Raw genomic sequence first — 18,319 nt, 5'->3', positions numbered from 1 at the left:
AAGTAGATATATTTCTTAAGGCTAAAGGGATCAAGGGATATGGGGAGAATTCTCGGTGGCATAGTGGTTAGCACTGTTGCCTCACAGCGCCAGGGACCCGGGTTCAAATCTGGCCTCGGGTGACTGTCTGTGTGGAGTTTGCACATTCTCCTCGTGTTTGCGTGGGTTTTCTCCGGGTGCTCCGGTTTCCTCCCACAGTCCAAAGATGTGCGGGTTAGGTTGATTGGCCATGACAAAAATTGGCCCTTAGTGTTAGGGGGGGATTAAATACGTGGGGTTACGGGGTTACGGGGATAGGACTTGGGTGGGATGGCTGTCGGTGTAGGGACCGGGTGTTAGGGTTTGGATGATCAGCCATGATCTCGTTGAATGGCGGAGCAGGCTCGAAGGGCCGAACGGCCTACTCCTGCTCCTATCTTCTATGTTTCTATGAAAGCAGGGACAGGGTGCTGAATTTGGATGATCAGCCATGATCGCATTGAATGGCGGAGCAGGCTCGAGGGGCCGAATGGCCTACTCCTGCTCCTATCTTCTATATTTCTATGTTTCCTATCGTCTAGTCAGAAAGTTACAATAGACGGTGTGTGAGTGTTCCAAGTGTGGTTTTCTCTCAAACTATGCACCTTGTGCGTGTTTCACAGTTTCTTTCTTTCTGTGATTAATTTGGGAACCTTGGGCTATTTGACCCTCCAGTCCCCTAACTCTCCCATCGAAGCCCATCCCTCCAGTACTCTAACTCTCCCATCGGAGCCCATTCCTCCAGTCCCCTACCTCTCCCATCGAAGCCCATCCCTCCAGTCCCCTAACTCTCCCATCGAAGCCCATTCCTCCAGTCCCCTAACTCTCCCATCGAAGCCCATCCCTCCAGTCCCCTACCTCTCCCATCGGAGCCCCTTCCTCCAACCCCCTAACTCTCCCATCGAAGCCCATCCCTCCAGCCCCCTAACTCTCCCATCGGAGCCCATTCCTCCAGTCCCCTAACTCTCCCATCGAAGCCCATCCCTCCAGTCCCCTACCTCTCCCATCGAAGCCCATCCCTCCAGTCCCCTACCTCTCCCATCGAAGCCCATCCCTCCAGTCCCCTAACTCTCCCATCGAAGCCCATCCCTCCAGTCCCCTAACTCTCCCATTGAAGCCCATCCCTCCAGTCCCCTAACTCTCCCATCGAAGCCCATTCCTCCAGTCCCCTAACACTCCCATTGAAGCCCATCCCTCCAGTACCCTAACTCTCCCATTGAAGCCCATCCCTCCAGTCCCCTAACTCTCCCATCGAAGCCCATCCCTCCAGTCCCCTAACTCTCCCATCGGAGCCCATTCCTCCAGTCCCCTAACTCTCCCATCGGAGCCCATCCCTCCAGTACCCTAACTCTCCCATCGAAGCCCATCCCTCCAGTACCCTAACTCTCCCATCGAAGCTCATCCCTCCAGTCCCCTAACTCTCCCATCGAAGCCCATCCCTCCAGTCCCCTAACTCTCCCATCGGAGCCCGTCCCTCCAGTCCCTTAACTCTCCCATCGAAGCCCATCCCTCCAGTCCCCTAACTCTCCCATCGGAGCCCATCCCTCCAGTACCCTAACTCTCCCATCGAAGCCCATCCCTCCAGTCCCCTAACTCTCCCATCGAAGCCCATCCCTCCAGTCCCCTAACTCTCCCATCGAAGCCCATCCCTCCAGTCCCCTAACTCTCCCATCGAAGCCCATCCCTCCAGTACCCTAACTCTCCCATCGAAGCCCATCCCTCCAGTACCCTAACTCTCCCATCGAAGCTCATCCCTCCAGTCCCCTAACTCTCCCATCGAAGCCCATCCCTCCAGTACCCTAACTCTCCCATCGAAGCTCATCCCTCCAGTCCCCTAACTCTCCCATCGAAGCTCATCCCTCCAGTACCCTAACTCTCCCATCGAAGCCCATCCCTCCAGTCCCCTAACTCTCCCATCGAAGCCCATCCCTCCAGTACCCTAACTCTCCCATCGAAGCCCATCCCTCCAGTCCCCTAACTCTCCCATCGAAGCCCATCCCTCCAGTCCCCTAACACTCCCATCGAAGCCCATCCCTCCAGTCCCCTAACTCTCCCATCGAAGTCCATCCCTCCAGTCCCCTAACACTCCTATCGAAGCCCATCCCTCCAGTCCCCTAACTCTCCCATCGAAGCCCATCCCTCCAGTCCCCTAACTCTCCTATCGAAGCACTTAGAAACTAATAGTAAGATTGGGCAGAGTCAACATGGATTTATGAAAGGGAAATCCTGTTTGACAAACCTATTGGAGTTCTTTGAGGATGTAACTAGTGAAGTAGACAAAGGGGAACCGGTAGATGTGGTGTATCTGGATTTTCAGAAGGCCTTTGATAAGGTCCCACACAAAAGGTTGGTGAACAAAATTAGGGCACATGGAATTGTGGGTAATATACTAGCATGGATTGAGAATTGGTTAACAGACAGAAAACAAAGAGTAGGGATAAACGGGTCTTTTTCAGGATGGCAGGCTGTGACTCGTGGGGTACCGCAAGGATCGGTGCTTGGGCCCCAGCTATTCACAATCTATATCAATGATTTGGATGAGGGGACTAAATGTAACATTTACAAATTTGCTGATGACACAAAGCTAGGTGGCAGTTGTGAAGAGGATGTGAAGAGGCTTCAAGGGGATCTCGACAGGCTCAGTGAGTGGGCAAGAACATGGCAGATGGAATATAATGTGGATAAATGTGAAGTTATCCACTTTGGTAGAAAAAACAGAAAGGCAGAGTATTTCCTAAATGGTGAAAGATTGGGGAATGCAGATGCTCAAAGGGACCTGGGTGTCCTTGTACATGAGTCACTGAAAGTGAATGTGCAGGTGCAGCAAGCCATTAGGAAGGCAAATGGTATGCTGGCCTTCATTACAAGAGGATTTGAGTACAGGAGTAAAGAAGTCTTACTCCAATTATATAGGGCCCTGGTGAGACCACACCTGGAGTACTGTGTACAATTTTGGTCTCCTTACCTAAGGAAGGTGTAAGGGGTGGTGTTTGGGTCAGCTTCGCCTTTGACTTATGAGCGGTTCGAGTCGCTCCCACTCCCTTGGTTCTAGACCTTGGACTTATTTGGGGGTTGTGATAAAAAGTGCAGCAAACAACTGATTTTGGTGCAAGAACTTTGATCTTTATTTGAGAAAGAAAATACAACACAATAATCTTAACACTCTAAAAATGGGGAAACACTTCGGTACATACGAAGGAAAATTACAGTAGACAAATACTTCACCCCTCCCAATCCCACTTCACTAGCTAAGTTGGGCTCCAAAGGACCAGGGATAATGCTCACCAAACGAATCCTTGACAGTTGAGCTGGTTCGCGGTTTCGGGGTTCGCTGGATGTGTCGGTTGGTGCCTGCCGTACCCCGGACGCGGTAGAGGACTTCGACTGCGTGTCTGGTGATGTTCTGGATCGCTGACACTGTTGAGAACTTCTGTGGAAAACTGGTGCTTCCAGAAAGGGAGACTGTGAACTGTTGCTTCCAGAGAGAGAGAACTCCTGTGTCGAACTCGAGAGTGAACTGTGTAGAGAGAGAGAGCTGTCTTTCTGAACTGACTGCTGAACTCTGTAGAGAGAGAGAACTGCTTCAACAGCTTCTTGATCATTTCCTTGATGAACTCCCCTCGATGAACTAACTGCTTTCTTGTAAAAACAGGCCTCCAATTATACTAAACGAGGCCCGCTAATCTTGTTAGATTTTGGGCGGGCTCATTAATATTGATCTGTTCAAATTGTTTAATTGGTTTCGGGATGGTTCCATCGCTTGCTTAAGTTGTTTAAGAACGTGTGAAGTGGTTTCGGGATGGTCCCATGGATTGTTTAAACTCTTGTTTAATTGTCAGTTTTGTCCTTAGTCTTTGAGTTTCCTGTGGGGCCTTGAGATTCTTTGTTGGTTGGTGGCATGTTTTGTATTATGCATGTTTTTGGATGGTTCTGTAATTTTGGGCGGGAACTGCTCTTCTGTGGGTCTATTGTCAGATTGTAAAATGACTGAGACCGTCCAGATAGTCCCCAGACAGCTCGGTTAATGCCAATACCCAAAACTGTCCGTTTACAGAGGCCAATCCCAATCCTTTGTTGCAGCTTTTTCCTTCCACAGGCTCGGACATGCTTTTAAAAATGCCAAGTCTGTTTTTGACCTTGAATCTCCCTGCTGGGCCCAACATGCCATTTTATCCTCCTGAGGTTTTTAGCAAGGGCACACAATCACTTTAATATGTTTTTTTTTCTTTCGTAATGGGGGATCTGTAAATTTTGAGAATTCTACATTGGATATACTTGCCATAGAGGGAGTGCAACGAAGATTGATTCCTGGGATGGCGGGACTGTCGTATGAGAAGAGATTGAGTAAACTAGGCCTGTATTCTCTTGAATTCAGAAGAATGAGAGGGGATCTCATTGAAGCATACAAAATTATTACAGGGCTTGATGGGGTGGATGCTGGGAGAATGTTTCCCTTGGCTGGGGAGTCTAGAACCAGGGGCCACAGCCTCAGGATAAAGGGTCGGCCATTCAGGACTGAGATGAGAAGAAATTTCTTCACACAGAGGGTGGTGAATCTTTGGAATTCTCTACCCCAGAGGGCTGTGGAGGCTCAGTCATTGAGTATATTCAAAACAGAAGTCGATAGATTTCTGACTAGTAAGGGCATCAAGGGATATGGCGATAGGGCCGGTGAATGGAGTTGAGGCAGAAGATCAGCCATGATCTCATTGAATGGCGGAGCAGGCTCGAAGGGCCGAATGGCCGACTCCTGCTCCTATTTGTTATGTTCTTATGAAACCCATCCCTCCAGTCCCCTAACTCTCCCATCGAAGCCCATCCCTCCAGTCCCTTAACTCTCCCATCAAGGCCCATCCCTCCAGTCCCCTAACACTTCCATCGAAGCCCATCCCTCCAGTCCCCTAACTCTCCCATCGAAGCCCATCCCTCTAGTCCTCTAACTCTCCCATCGAAGCCCATCCCCTCCAGTCCCCTAACTCTCCCATCAAAGCCCATCCCTCCAGTCCCCTAACTCTCCCATCGAAGCCCATCCCTCCAGTCCCCTAACTCTCCCATCGAAGCCCATCCCTCCAGTCCCCTAACTCTCCCATCGAAGCCCATCCCTCTAGTCCTCTAACTCTCCCATCGAAGCCCATCCCTCCAGTCCCCTAACTCTCCCATCGAAGACCATCCCTCCAGTACCCTAACTCTCGCATCGGAGCCCATCACTCCAGTACCCTAACTCTCCCATCGAAGCCCATCCCTCCAGTCCCCTAACACTTCCATCGAAGCCCATCCCTCCAGTCCCCTAACTCTCCCATCGAAGCCCATCCCTCTAGTCCTCTAACTCTCCCATCGAAGCCCATCCCTCCAGTCCCCTAACTCTCCCATCGAAGACCATCCCTCCAGTACCCTAACTCTCGCATCGGAGCCCATCACTCCAGTACCCTAACTCTCCCATCGAAGCCCATCCCTCCAGTCCCCTAACTCTCCCATCAAAGCTCATCCCTCCAGTCCACTAACTCTCCCATCGAAGCCCATCCCTCCAGTCCCCTAACTCTCCCATCGAAGCCCATCTCTCCAGCCCTCTAACTCTCCCATCGAAGCCCATCCCTCCAGTACCCTAACACTCCCATCGAAGCCCATCACACCAGTCCCCTAACTCTCCCATCGAAGCCCATCCCTCTAGTCCCCTAACTCTCCCATCGAAGCCCATCCCTCCAGTACCCTAACTCGCCCATCGCTCCCGTACCCTAACTCTCCCATCGAAGCCCATCCCTCCAGTACCCTAACTCTCCCATCGAAGCCCATCGCTCCAGTCCCCTAACTCTCCCATCGAAGCCCATCCCTCCAGTACCCTAACTCTCCCATCGAAGCTCATCCCTCCAGTCCCCTAACTCTCCCATCGAGGCCCATCCCTCTAGTCCTCTAACTCTCCCATCGAAGCCCATCCCTCCAGTCCCCTAACTCTCCCATCGAAGACCATCCCTCCAGTCCCCTAACTCTCCCATCAAAGCCCATCTCTCCAGCCCTCTAACTCTCCCATCGAAGCCCATCCCTCCAGTACCCTAACACTCCCATCGAAGCCCATCACACCAGTCCCCTAACTCTCCCATCGAAGCCCATCCCTCCAGTACCCTAACTCTCCCATCGAAGCCCATCCCTCCAGTACCCTAACTCTCCCATCGAAGCCCATCACACCAGTCCCCTAACTCTCCCATCGAAGCCCATCCCTCCAGTCCCCTAACACTCCCATCGAAGCTCATCCCTCCAGTCCCCTAACTCTCCCATCGAAGCCCATCACACCAGTCCCCTAACTCTCCCATCGAAGTCCATCCCTCCAGTCCCCTAACTCTCCCATCGAAGCCCATCCCTCCAGTCCCCTAACACTCCCATCGAAGCTCATCCCTCCAGTACCCTAACTCTCCCATCGAAGCTCATCCCTCCAGTCCCCTAACTCTCCCATCGAAGCTCATCCCTCCAGTACCCTAACACTCCCATCGAAGCTCATCCCTCCAGTACCCTAACTCTCCCATTGAAGCCCAGTCCTCCGGTACCCTAACTCTCACTAAAGCTCTCTCACTGGCCTCTCTAATCAGCTCCCGGCCCCCCGGATGATCTTGCCTGATATGTTTTCGAAGCCTCAAACATCTTCTCCATATGCAGTGTTTGAAATATTATTGAGTTGCTTTTACAGTTATTTCCAGAATAGGGGACACAGAATGTACAGCACAGAAACAGACCATTCGGCCCAACTGGTCCGTGCCGGTGTTTCTGCTCCACACCAGCCTCCTCCCGCCCCTCTTCATCTCACCCCATCACCATATCCTTCTATTCCTTTCTTCCTCATGTGTTTATCCAGCTTCCCCTTAAATGCATCTGTACTATTCGCTTCAACCACTCCCTGTGGTAGCGAGTTCCACATTCTCACCGCTCTCTGGGTAAAGAAGTTTCTCCTGAATTCCCCATTGGATTTATTAGTGACCATCTTATATGTATGGTGCCTAGTTCTGGTCTCCCCCACAAGGGGACACATTTCTCTGTCTACCCGATCAAACCCTTCATAATTTTAAAGACCTCGATCAGGTCACCCCTCAGCCCTCCAGAGAAAAGAGCCCCAGCCTGTTCAGCCTTTCCTGAAAGGTTTCACCTCTCAGTTCTGGTATCGTCCTTGTAAATCCTCTCTGCACCTTCTCCAATGCCTCGATGACCTTGTTGTAATACGGAGACCAGAACTGTGCACAGTGCTCCAAGTGTGGTCTAACCAAGAATAACAACAGAAAATGCTGGAAACACTCAGCAGGCCAGGCAGCATCCGCGGAGAGAGAAACAGAGTTAACGTTTCAGGTCGAAACCCTTCGTCAGGACTGAAAAAAGCTGGAGATGTAACAGATATTAAGCAGGTGCAGAGACGGGGGGGGGGGGTGGGGGTTAGGAGGGGAGGAAGGAATAGAAAGAACATCCTGTACTTTTGTAAGAGGCAGGAAAGATAAAATGTTGCAAATGGGAATGGCAAAAATCATACTGCATGAAAAATGGGGGCAGGGATAATTATCTGAAACTGTTGAACTCAATGTTGAGTCCGGCAGACTGTAAAGTGCCCAATCGAAAGATGAGGTGCTGTTCCTCGAGCTTACGTTGAGCTTCATTGCCCCCATTTTTCATGCAGTATGATTTTGCCACTCCCATTTGCAACATTTTATCTTTCCTGCCTCTTACAAAAGTACAGGATATTCCTTCAATTCCTTCCTCCCCTCCTAACCACCCCCCCCCCCACTGTCTCTGAACCTGCTTAATATCCGTTACATCTCCAGCTTTTTCCAGTTCTGATGAAGGGTCCCAGACCTGAAACGTTAACTCTGTTTCTCTCTCCACGGATGCTGCCTGGCCTGCTGAGTGTTTCCAGCAGTTTCTGTTGTTATTTCAGATTTCCAGCATCCGCGGTATTTTGCTATTGTGTTTGTGTGGTCTAACCAAGGTTCTATGCAACTTTAACATAACTTCCCTCTTCCCTCTGTGATGGATTTTCTAAACATTTTTAGCCAGCTCTCCTGCAGGAGTGACAGCCAGGTCCCTCGTGCACTGCAAACAGACTGTCGGCCAATTCGCGCTGAGCCCCAGTGTGGGAGGTGAGGAGTCATCGTGAGCACAGAATCTCAGTCCCATTGAATGTGGGCTTGGGGCTATTGTTCATCTCATTGCTCTTTGTGGGATCTCGCTGTGCGCAAATTGGTTTCCAGCGACTGATTGGCTGTAAAGTGCTTTGGGGTGTCCTGGGGATGTGAAAGGGGCTGTATAAATGCAAGTTCTTCCTATATCCACAGGCAATGAAGGGAGGCCTCACCGCTTCAGTTGGGCACAGACTTGCGCGGTTCCTAATGACCAATTCAGAGAGCATGTGGGTGGGTCCAAAACATAGTCCACCATCACTGAAACAAAAGCAAAATGCTGCGGATGCTGGAAATCCGAAATAGAAACAGAGAATGCTGGAAATACTCAGCAGGTCAGGCAGCATCTGTGGAGAGAGAAACAGAGTTAACGACCCAGAACTTCGGGTCTCCACGGGTGAGTATGCACGGGGTACTCACGCGTAGGCCCAATGGAAGTGCCGGTTTCGTGCAGGCACTGAGCATGCGCAGGAAACCGGCACTTCCGTTCCCCTGAAAGAAGGGGTTCAGAGTTCGAACGCGTGCGCCGGAGAGGCAGCGCGTGCGCATCGAACGTACGTTTTTTTTCCCAGGTTTCTCCGGGAGGGTAAGTCTCCAGGAGTTACACTTTTAAAAAGCAGTCGCAAGGCCTGCTTTTAACAAGGCAAGTGGTGAATTAAATAAAATTAAACATTTTTTCCACAGGTTTATTATTTTTAAATACTTTAAAGAAAGGTAAGTTTATTTTTAGCCCCATTAGAAAATGTAATTAATTTTTTCAAAAATTTAAATTATTGTTTAAAATAGTTATTTCATGTAATTTATAGTTATTTTAAAAATGTGATGTTTTAAAAAAAATGTTTTTGAAGATTTATTGATGTTTTGGGGCTTATAGTATTTATAGGTTTGACAGCTCTTCCTGTCACTTATGAATGAAGCATTTCCCTGCTACCATTGGCTCTCCATGGCCCACGTGATCCCAGGGGACGCTTCGAACTAACTGCGCCCCTGGGATACGCAAGCACTGCGCGCCGGCAGTTGGAGGAGGCCCAGGATCGGAATCCCACGCGGGCCCACAGCTCAACGGCCGGCGCGCTAGGTAAGTGCAGGTCGGGGGCTTGCACCCGCGGGAAGCCCCCGACCCGAATTTCTGGGCCAATGTTTCAGGTCGATGACCTTTCGTCAGAACTGGAAAATGTTAGAGACGTAACAGGCTTTAAGCAAGTACAGGGGCAGGGAAAGGTGGGAAGGGGAGGAAAGGACAAAAGGGACGGTCTGCGATAGGGTGGAAGGGAACGACAAGGTAAAAGGGAGTGGTAATGGAAGAATTCTCAAACACCAGAAGGGAAACGGATAGCAATGAAGGCGAACAAGGTAAAAGAGACAAACTGAAATCCCATCGGAGAGAAGTGCAGAACTTCTTCAAAGTGGGCATTCCACAAACACATACAAACAGGAGGAGGCCATTCAATGTGATCATTGCTGGTCTGTGTCCTAACTCCATCCACCCGCCTTGACTCCACATCCCTTAACACCCTTGGCTCTTGTGGGAGCGAGTTCCACACTTCCACCACCCTTTGTGTGAAGAAGTGTTTCCTAAATTCTCTCCTGAATGGCCGGGCTCCGGAGCACTGGCCGGTGGATGTATGTGGAGCCCTCTAAGTTGCCCCTGCCCCCCTCCTGTCATTGGTTCAGAGCCATCACTGTCAACCCCGTCAAGGCAAACCAAGATCTGGATCCTTCCGTTAATAACATGCGTACTTATCAGAATGATACCGGGGCTTAAAGGGTTAAATTCCGAGGACAGGTTGCACAGACTGGGCTTGTATTCCCTCGAGTTTAGAAGATTAAGGGGTGATCTAATTGAGCTGTTTAAGATGATTAAAGGAGTTGATCGGGTGGAGAGAGAGAAACTATTTCCTCTGGTGGGGGGAGTCCAGAACAAGGGGGCAGAACCTTAAAATTCGAGCCAGGCCGTTCAGGGGTGATGTCAGGAAGCACTTCTTCACACAAAGGGTGGTGGAAATCTGGAACTCTCTCCCCCAAAAAGCTGTCGAGGTTGGGGGTCAATTGGAGTTTTCAAGACTGAGATTGATAGATTTTTGCTGGATAAGGGCATCAAGGGATATGGAACCAAGGCGGGTCGATGGAGTTTAGTTACAGATCAGCCATGATCTCATTGAATGGCGGAACATAGAAACATCGAAGATAGGAGCAGGAGTCGGCCATTCGGCCCCTCGAGCCTGCTCCGCCATTCAATGAGATCATGGCTGATCATCCAAACTCAGGCTCTCGGGGCTGGATGGCCTGTTCCTATGACAGGCTCTCGGGGCTGGATGGCCTGTTCCTATGACAGGCTCTCGGGGCTGGATGGCCTGTTCCTATGACAGGCTCGAGGGGTTGAATGGCCTGTTCCTATGACAGGCTCGAGGGGTTGAATGGCCTGTTCCTATGATGAGCTCGAGGGGTTGAATGGCCTGTTCCTATGACAGGCTCGAGGGGCTGGATGGCCTGTTCCTATGACAGGCTCGAGGGGTTGAATGGCCTGTTCCTATGACAGGCTCGAGGGGTTGAATGGCCTGTTCCTATGACAGGCACTCGGGGCTGAATGGCCTGTTCCTATGATGAGCTCGAGGGGTTGAATGGCCTGTTCCTATGACAGGCTCTCGGGGCTGGATGGCCTGTTCCTATGACAGGCTCGAGGGGTTGAATGGCCTGTTCCTATGACAGGCTCGAGGGGTTGAATGGCCTGTTCCTATGACAGGCTCGAGGGGTTGAATGGCCTGTTCCTATGACAGGCACTCGGGGCTGAATGGCCTGTTCCTATGATGAGCTCGAGGGGTTGAATGGCCTGTTCCTATGACAGGCTCGAGGGGCTCGATGGCCTGTTCCTATGATGAGCTCGAGGGGTTGAACGGCCTGTTCCTATGACAGGCTCGAGGGGTTGAATGGCCTGTTCCTATGACAGGCTCGAGGGGCTGAATGGCCTGTTCCTATGACAGGCTCTCGGGGTTGTATGGCCTGTTCCTATGACAGGCTCGAGGGGTTGAATGGCCTGTTCCTATGACAGGCTCGAGGGGCTGAATGGCCTGTTCCTATGACAGGCTCTCGGGGTTGAATGGCCTGTTCCTATGACAGGCTCGAGGGGCTGAATGGCCTGTTTCTGTGACAGGCTCGAGGGGTTGAATGGCCTATTCCTATGACAGGCTCTCAGGGCTGAATGGCCTATTCCTATGACAGGCTCGAGGGGTTGAATGGCCTGTTCCTATGCCTGGCTCGAAGGGTTGAATGGCCTGTTCCTATGACAGGCTCGAGGGGCTGGATGGCCTGTTCCTATGACAGGCTCTCAGGGCTGAATGGCCTGTTCCTATGACAGGCACTCGGGGCTGGATGGCCTGTTCCTATGATGAGCTCGAGGGGTTGAATGGCCTGTTCCTATGACAGGCTCGAGGGGTTGAATGGCCTGTTCCTATGACAGGCTCTCAGGGCTGGATGGCCTGTTCCTATGATGAGCTCGAGGGGTTGATTGGCCTGTTCCCGTGTATTTTCCAGGGCTACCTCTGCCATCTGGCGTTCCACCATCGAAGCGACGGTCCAGCTCGGACTCGCACGGACTGCGGCTGCGGAAAGTTACCGGATGGTCAACACAGAGGCAGCAAAGACCATGCGCTCGGCCAAGGACCTGAGACTGAAGAAGGTGAGATGTTTGCTCCCCTGGCCTGAGGAGTCTCCCACCTCGCTCTGCTCCGGGCGGCCGCTGGGCTTCCTTTAACCAGATGTAGAATGAGGATGGTGATTGCATTGATCTCCCTCTCTCGCCGGCAGCCCGATGTAGGTGAGGATGGTAATTGCATTGAACCACCACGAAAGGAGGCCATTCGGCCCAACGTGTTTGTGCCGACTCTTTGCAAGAACAATCCCAAACTAATCCCACTGCCCCACTCTCTCCCCATAGCCCTGTATCAATCCCAAACTAATCCCACTCCCCCGCTCTCTCCCCATAGCCCTGTATCAATCCCAAACTAATCCCACTGCCCCGCTCTCTCCCCATAGCCCTGTATCAATCCCAAACTAATCCCACTGCCCCGCTCTCTCCCCATAGCCCTGTATCAATCCCCAAACTAATCCCACTGCCCCGCTCTCTCCCCATAGCCCTGTATCAATCCCAAACTAATCCCACTGCCCCGCTCTCTCCCCATAGCCCTGTATCAATCTCAAACTGATCCCACTACCCCGCTCTCTCCCCATAGCCCTGTATCAATCCCAAACTAATCCCAATGCCCCGCTCTCTCCCCATAGCCCTGTATCAATCCCAAACTAATCCACTGCCCCGCTCTCTCCCCATAGCCCTGTATGTTTCTCTGTTCTCGAATGTTTTTAGTATTTGTCTATATGCCCGTATTATGTAATCAAACCCCTGTATCTGTGATTACCAATAAACAGGGGCATTCAGTAACACCCCACACTCGAAATGTGAGCACTGTCGCCCTAATTCTCCGACTTGTGCTCTCTGAGCTTCTGACGGTACATGTCTATGTGTCGCCACAGACCTCAAGTGTGCGGAGGTGAGTGCGAATTCACTCCCACAATTTCTACTGTTGGTTTAACAGCACACGGTTCATGCAGTCTCCTGCTCTTCACCCCCTCCCTCATCTCCGAGCGCTGGGCTCATTCTAACCACCTAACCTGGAAGGATTCAACCCCCTACCCTCCGTGTCCAGCGTAGGACCAGCTGACCAGCCCAGCATTGGTCACTGGTGTGGGACGAGAGTGACCAACCCAGCGTTGGTCACTGGTGTGGGGCGAGACTGACCAACCCAGCATTGGTCACTGGTGTGGGGTGAGAGTGATCAACCCAGCATTGGTCACTGGTGTGGGGCGAGAGTGACCAGCCCAGCATTGGTCACTGGTGTGGGGCGAGAGTGACCAACCCAGCATTGGTCACTGGTGTGGGGCGAGAGTGACCAACCCAGCATTGGTCACTGGTGTGGGGCGAGAGTGACCAACCCAGCATTGGTCACTGGTGTGGGGCGAGAGTGACCAACCCAGCATTGGTCACTGGTGTGGGACGAGAGTGACCAACCCAGCGTTGGTCACTGGTGTGGGGCGAGACTGACCAACCCAGCATTGGTCACTGGTGTGGGGTGAGAGTGATCAACCCAGCATTGGTCACTGGTGTGGGGCGAGAGTGACCAGCCCAGCATTGGTCACTGGTGTGGGGCGAGAGTGACCAGCCCAGCATTGGTCACTGGTGTGGGGCGAGAGTGACCAGCCCAGCATTGGTCACTGGTGTGGGGCGAGAGTGACCAACCCAGCATTGGTCACTGGTGTGGGGCGAGAGTGACCAACCCAGCATTGGTCACTGGTGTGGGGCGAGAGTGACCAACCCAGCATTGGTCACTGGTGTGGGGCGAGAGTGACCAACCCAGCATTGGTCACTGGTGTGGGGCGAGAGTGACCAACCCAGCATTGGTCACTGGTGTGGGGCGAGAGTGACCAACCCAGCATTGGTCACTGGTGTGGGGCGAGAGTGACCAGCCCAGCATTGGTCACTGGTGTGGGGCGAGAGTGACCAGCCCAGCATTGGTCACTGGTGTGGGGCGAGAGTGACCAACCCAGCATTGGTCACTGGTGTGGGGCGAGAGTGACCAACCCAGCATTGGTCACTGGTGTGGGGCGAGAGTGACCAACCCAGCATTGGTCACTGGTGTGGGGCGAGAGTGACCAACCCAGCATTGGTCACTGGTGTGGGGCGAGAGTGACCAACCCAGCATTGGTCACTGGTGTGGGGCGAGAGTGACCAACCCAGCATTGGTCACTGGTGTGGGGCGAGAGTGACCAGCCCAGCATTGGTCACTGGTGTGGGGCGAGAGTGACCAACCCAGCATTGGTCACTGGTGTGGGACGAGACTGAGTAACCCAGCATTGGTCACTGGTGTGGGGCGAGAGTGACCAACCCAGTATTGGTCACTGGTGTGGGGTGAGAGTGACCAACCCAGCATTGGTCACTGGTGTGGGGCGAGAGTAACCAACCCAGTATTGGTCACTGGTGTGGGGTGAGAGTGACCAACCCAGCATTGGTCACTGGTGTGGGGCGAGAGTGACCAGCCCAGCATTGGTCACTGGTGTGGGGCGAGAGTGACCAACCCAGCATTGGTCACTGGTGTGGGGCGAGAGTGACCAACCCAGCATTGGTCACTGGTGTGTGGCGAGAGTGACCAGCCCAGCATTGGTCACTGGTGTGGGGCGAGAGTGACCAACCCAGCATTGGTCACTGGTGTGGGACAAGACTGACCAATGCCCCTTTCTGTGGTTTGTTTGGCAGTACTCGGAGCAGCTGGTCAGGATTCAGTCCGAGTTGATCGAAGCGGTGAAGGAGGTGAATAAAGCGAAGAAGAAATATTCACAGATGCAGCGGATTGCCGAGATCGCCAGGGAGAAGGCGGCCGAGGCTGAGGCCAAGTAAGGATTACAGCGTGGAGTCACACACACTGCCTCTCACTGGGGTACAGTTCCACAGACACTGACTCTCACTGGGGTACAGTTCCACAGACACTGACTCTCAGTGGGGTACAGTTCCACAGACACTGACTCTCAGTGGGGTACAGTTCCACAGACACTGACTCTCACTGGGGTACAGTTCCACAGACACTGACTCTCACTGGGGTACGGGTTCCACAGACACTGACTCTCACTGGATACAGTTCCACAGACACTGACTCTCACTGGGGTACAGTTCCACAGACACTGACTCTCACTGGGGTACAGTTCCACAGACACTGACTCTCACTGGGGTACAGTTCCACAGACACTGACTCTCACTGGGGTACAGTTCCACAGACACTGACTCTTACTGGGGTACAGTTCCACAGACACTGACTCTCACTGGGGTACGGGTTCCACAGACACTGACTCTCACTGGGGTACAGTTCCACAGACACTGACTCTCACTGGGGTACAGTTCCACAGACACTGACTCTCACTGGGGTACGGGTTCCACAGACACTGACTCTCACTGGATACAGTTCCACAGACACTGACTCTCACTGGGGTACAGTTCCACAGACACTGACTCTCACTGGGGTACAGTTCCACAGACACTGACTCTCACTGGGGTACAGTTCCACAGACACTGACTCTCACTGGGGTACAGTTCCACAGACACTGACTCTCACTGGGGTACGGGTTCCACAGACACTGACTCTCACTGGGGTACAGTTCCACAGACACTGACTCTCTCTGGGGTACAGTTCCACAGGCACTGACTCTCACTGGGGTACAGTTCCACAGACACTGACTCTCACTGGGGTACAGTTCCACACACACTGACTCTCTCTGGGGTACAGTTCCACAGACACTGACTCTCACTGGGGTACAGTTCCACAGACACTGACTCTCACTGGGGTACAGTTCCACAGACACTGATTCTCACTGGGGTACAGTTCCACAGACACTGACTCTCTCTGGGGTACAGTTCCACAGGCACTGACTCTCACTGGGGTACGGGTTCCACAGACACTGACTCTCTCTGGGGTACAGTTCCACAGGCACTGACTCTCACTGGGGTACAGTTCCACAGACACTGACTCTCACTGGGGTACAGTTCCACAGACACTGACTCTCACTGGGGTACGGGTTCAACAGACACTGACTCTCACTGGGGCAGGTACAGCACGAGTTAGGTATTGAATAAATCTCCCTGTACACTGTCTCATTAAACATTCTCCCACTGTGCACACTGACCACCCTATCGGAGATGGTGACCCAGCGTCCAGTTGCAATTGATTTGACAACTGGTGGAAACCCAACTCGCACCGATTCCCCCTCCACAGCAGATCAGAGGAGACTCTCACGCCCCGGGTATGTGCTGAAGGCCCTTTCCCCGGGGACAGGAGTCTGGGTCCATGCGGGGAGGGGCTGTGGGTCCCAGCTCCTCACTGCGTGTTTCGAACCGAAAGAAGTTGCTTCAGTTCTGTGATTTCAGGAGGGAAGGAGTATTGATTCCGACTGGACTGGTCGAGCCGCAGGTTTATAACGAGAGGAATTCCTGTGAGTTGTGCAACAAACAAAGTGACTGATGTTTGTGCAACAGAATCTCGTGTCGACAGAAATAACTTTGTGTATTTTCACCTTTCCCTTTAGGTCAAAAAAGAGCGAGTTTGGAATATTTCATTCAAAAACCAGTCTGCAGAAGCTGAGTGCAAAGGTAAGAGAGCGAATCACACAGCACAGGAGGAGGCCATTCGGCCCATCGTGCCTGTGCCGGCTCTTTGAAAGAGCTCTCCAATTAGTCCCACTCCCCCCTGCTCTTTCCCCACAGCCCTGAGAATTTTTCCTTTAAGTATTTCTCCAATTCCCTTTTGAAAGTTACTATTGAATCTGCTCCCACCGCCCTTTCAGGCAGCGCGTTCCAGATCACAACAACTCGCTGCGTAAAAAAATTCTCCTCATCTCCCCTCTGGTTCTTTTACCGATTATCTTCAATCTGTGTCCTCTGGTTACCGACCCTCCCGCCAGTGGAAACAGTTTCTCCTTATTTACTCCATCAAAACCCCTCATGATTTTGAACACCTCTATTAAATCTCCTCTTATAACATTCTGACAGGACTGGACAGACTAGATGCAGGAAGGATGTTCCCGATGGTCGGGGAGTCCAGAACCAGGGGTCACAGTCTAAGGATAAGGGGTAAGCCATTTAGGACAGAGATGAGGAGGAATTTCTTCACCCAGAGAGTGGTGAACCTGTGGAATTCTCTACCACAGAAGGCAGTTGAGGCCAATTCATTAAATATATTCAAGGAGGAGTTGGATATATTTCTTAAGGCTCAAGGGATCAAGGGATATGGGGAGAAAGCAGGGACAGGGTACTGAATTTGGATGATCAGCCATGATCGCATTGAATGGCGGAGCAGGCTCGAGGGGCCGAATGGCCGACTCCTGCTCCTATCTTCTATGTTTCTATGGGGGAGAAATTCAGTATCGCCCCGTTTGGGGCGCTAGTCTTGGCGGTGCGCAAAGTTTAGCGCCAGGCGCAATTTATCGCCACCTCGAGCGATATTGGGTAGCTACGCCCCTGAAGGTGATTGCGGCGCTAAATCAGGCGCTGCACGATAGTCTTAAGGCACTAACCCGGCGGCGCGACGCAATTTCTCCACGGGCGGTCGCAGCGCAGGTGCTGTCAATTATCGATTTCACCCAGACACGCTGGCGCACTGCAGAAATGGTTCTCCGTGCGTAGCTGAGCAACTCTCTCTCTCTCAAAGAAGTTGTGGTCCAAAAATGGCTACCACTAATAATCCAGCAACAGTCCCCTTTAAATAGCGCCCCCCCAGCCCGACAGCGACTGGGAAACGTTCCAGGTAACCTGTCCTTCTGAGCGCCAGGCGGAACGGAGGGGGGCGCCACTGAATTTCCGGTCCAGGGCGCCCCAAGGGCGTTGCACGCTGAAATGACGTCATGATCTGCGTGCGCCGGTGAGCGGGCGCTATGGTTTAGCGCCAGCGCTAAATGTCCGCTCAATATGGGAAGAGGCGCAGGGTTCTCTGCGCCCGGGCGCTAGTTGGTTAGCGCCCCACTTCTCGACCTCTTTAGGCGCTAATGGGTGGCGCAACCAACCGAATATTTCCCCCTATGTTTCTTAACCTTCTCTGCTCTGAGGAGAACGACCCCCAGCTTCTCCAGTCTATCCACGTAACTGAAGTCCTGCATCCCTGGAATTATTCTGGTCAATCTCTGCACCCTCTCCAAGACCTTCACATCCTGTCTAAAGTGTGGTGGCCAGGATTGGACACGGTGCTCTGGCTGGGGCCTGACCATGTGTGTTTTGTGTTTAAAGCTCTCCGCCAGATTGTCCGAGTGTAACCATCGAGTGACTGAAGCTCGGAATGAGTATCTGCTCTCGCTCGCTGCAGTCACCGCTCATCAGGACCACTATCTCCAGATCGACCTGCCTGTTGTCATGAAGGTACGGACTTGACCATCTAGTCAACTCAAACCCACTTTGTGTTCACAAGTTTACGAAGAATTAAACAGTATTTACAGCACAGAAACAGGCCCTTCGGCCCAACTGGTCCATGTCGGTATTTATGCGCCACACCAGCCTCCTCCCATCCTACAACAACAACAAATTGTATTTATATAGCGCCTTTAACATAGTAAAATGTCCCAAGGCGCAG

At 52.3% G+C, this 18,319-nt stretch overlaps 1 protein-coding gene across 3 annotated transcripts in view; it reads left to right on the top strand.

Annotated features, from left to right (window-relative positions):
- LOC147114393 (F-BAR and double SH3 domains protein 2-like) overlaps positions 1-18,319 on the top strand; it is a 176,306-nt gene that overhangs the window by 70,820 nt on the left and 87,167 nt on the right. For 2 of the 3 annotated variants that reach the window (XM_085996065.1, XM_085996063.1), the window contains 4 exons: positions 11,697-11,841; positions 14,470-14,606; positions 16,287-16,350; positions 17,980-18,108. In XM_085996065.1, coding sequence (XP_085852191.1) covers positions 11,697-11,841; positions 14,470-14,606; positions 16,287-16,350; positions 17,980-18,108 — 475 coding nt within the window. The remainder of the gene's footprint in view (positions 1-11,696; positions 11,842-14,469; positions 14,607-16,286; positions 16,351-17,979; positions 18,109-18,319) is intronic. The other variant, XM_085996064.1, reaches the window with a different exon arrangement.

The sequence above is a fragment of the Somniosus microcephalus genome, chromosome 8 (genome assembly GCF_052327205.1).
Source record: "Somniosus microcephalus isolate GS21.2 chromosome 8, FLI_Smic_1.0, whole genome shotgun sequence".
Taxonomy (NCBI): domain Eukaryota; kingdom Metazoa; phylum Chordata; class Chondrichthyes; order Squaliformes; family Somniosidae; genus Somniosus; species Somniosus microcephalus.
The sequence above is the reverse complement of the archived record's forward strand: the minus strand, read 5'-3'. Positions and strand labels throughout refer to the sequence as shown.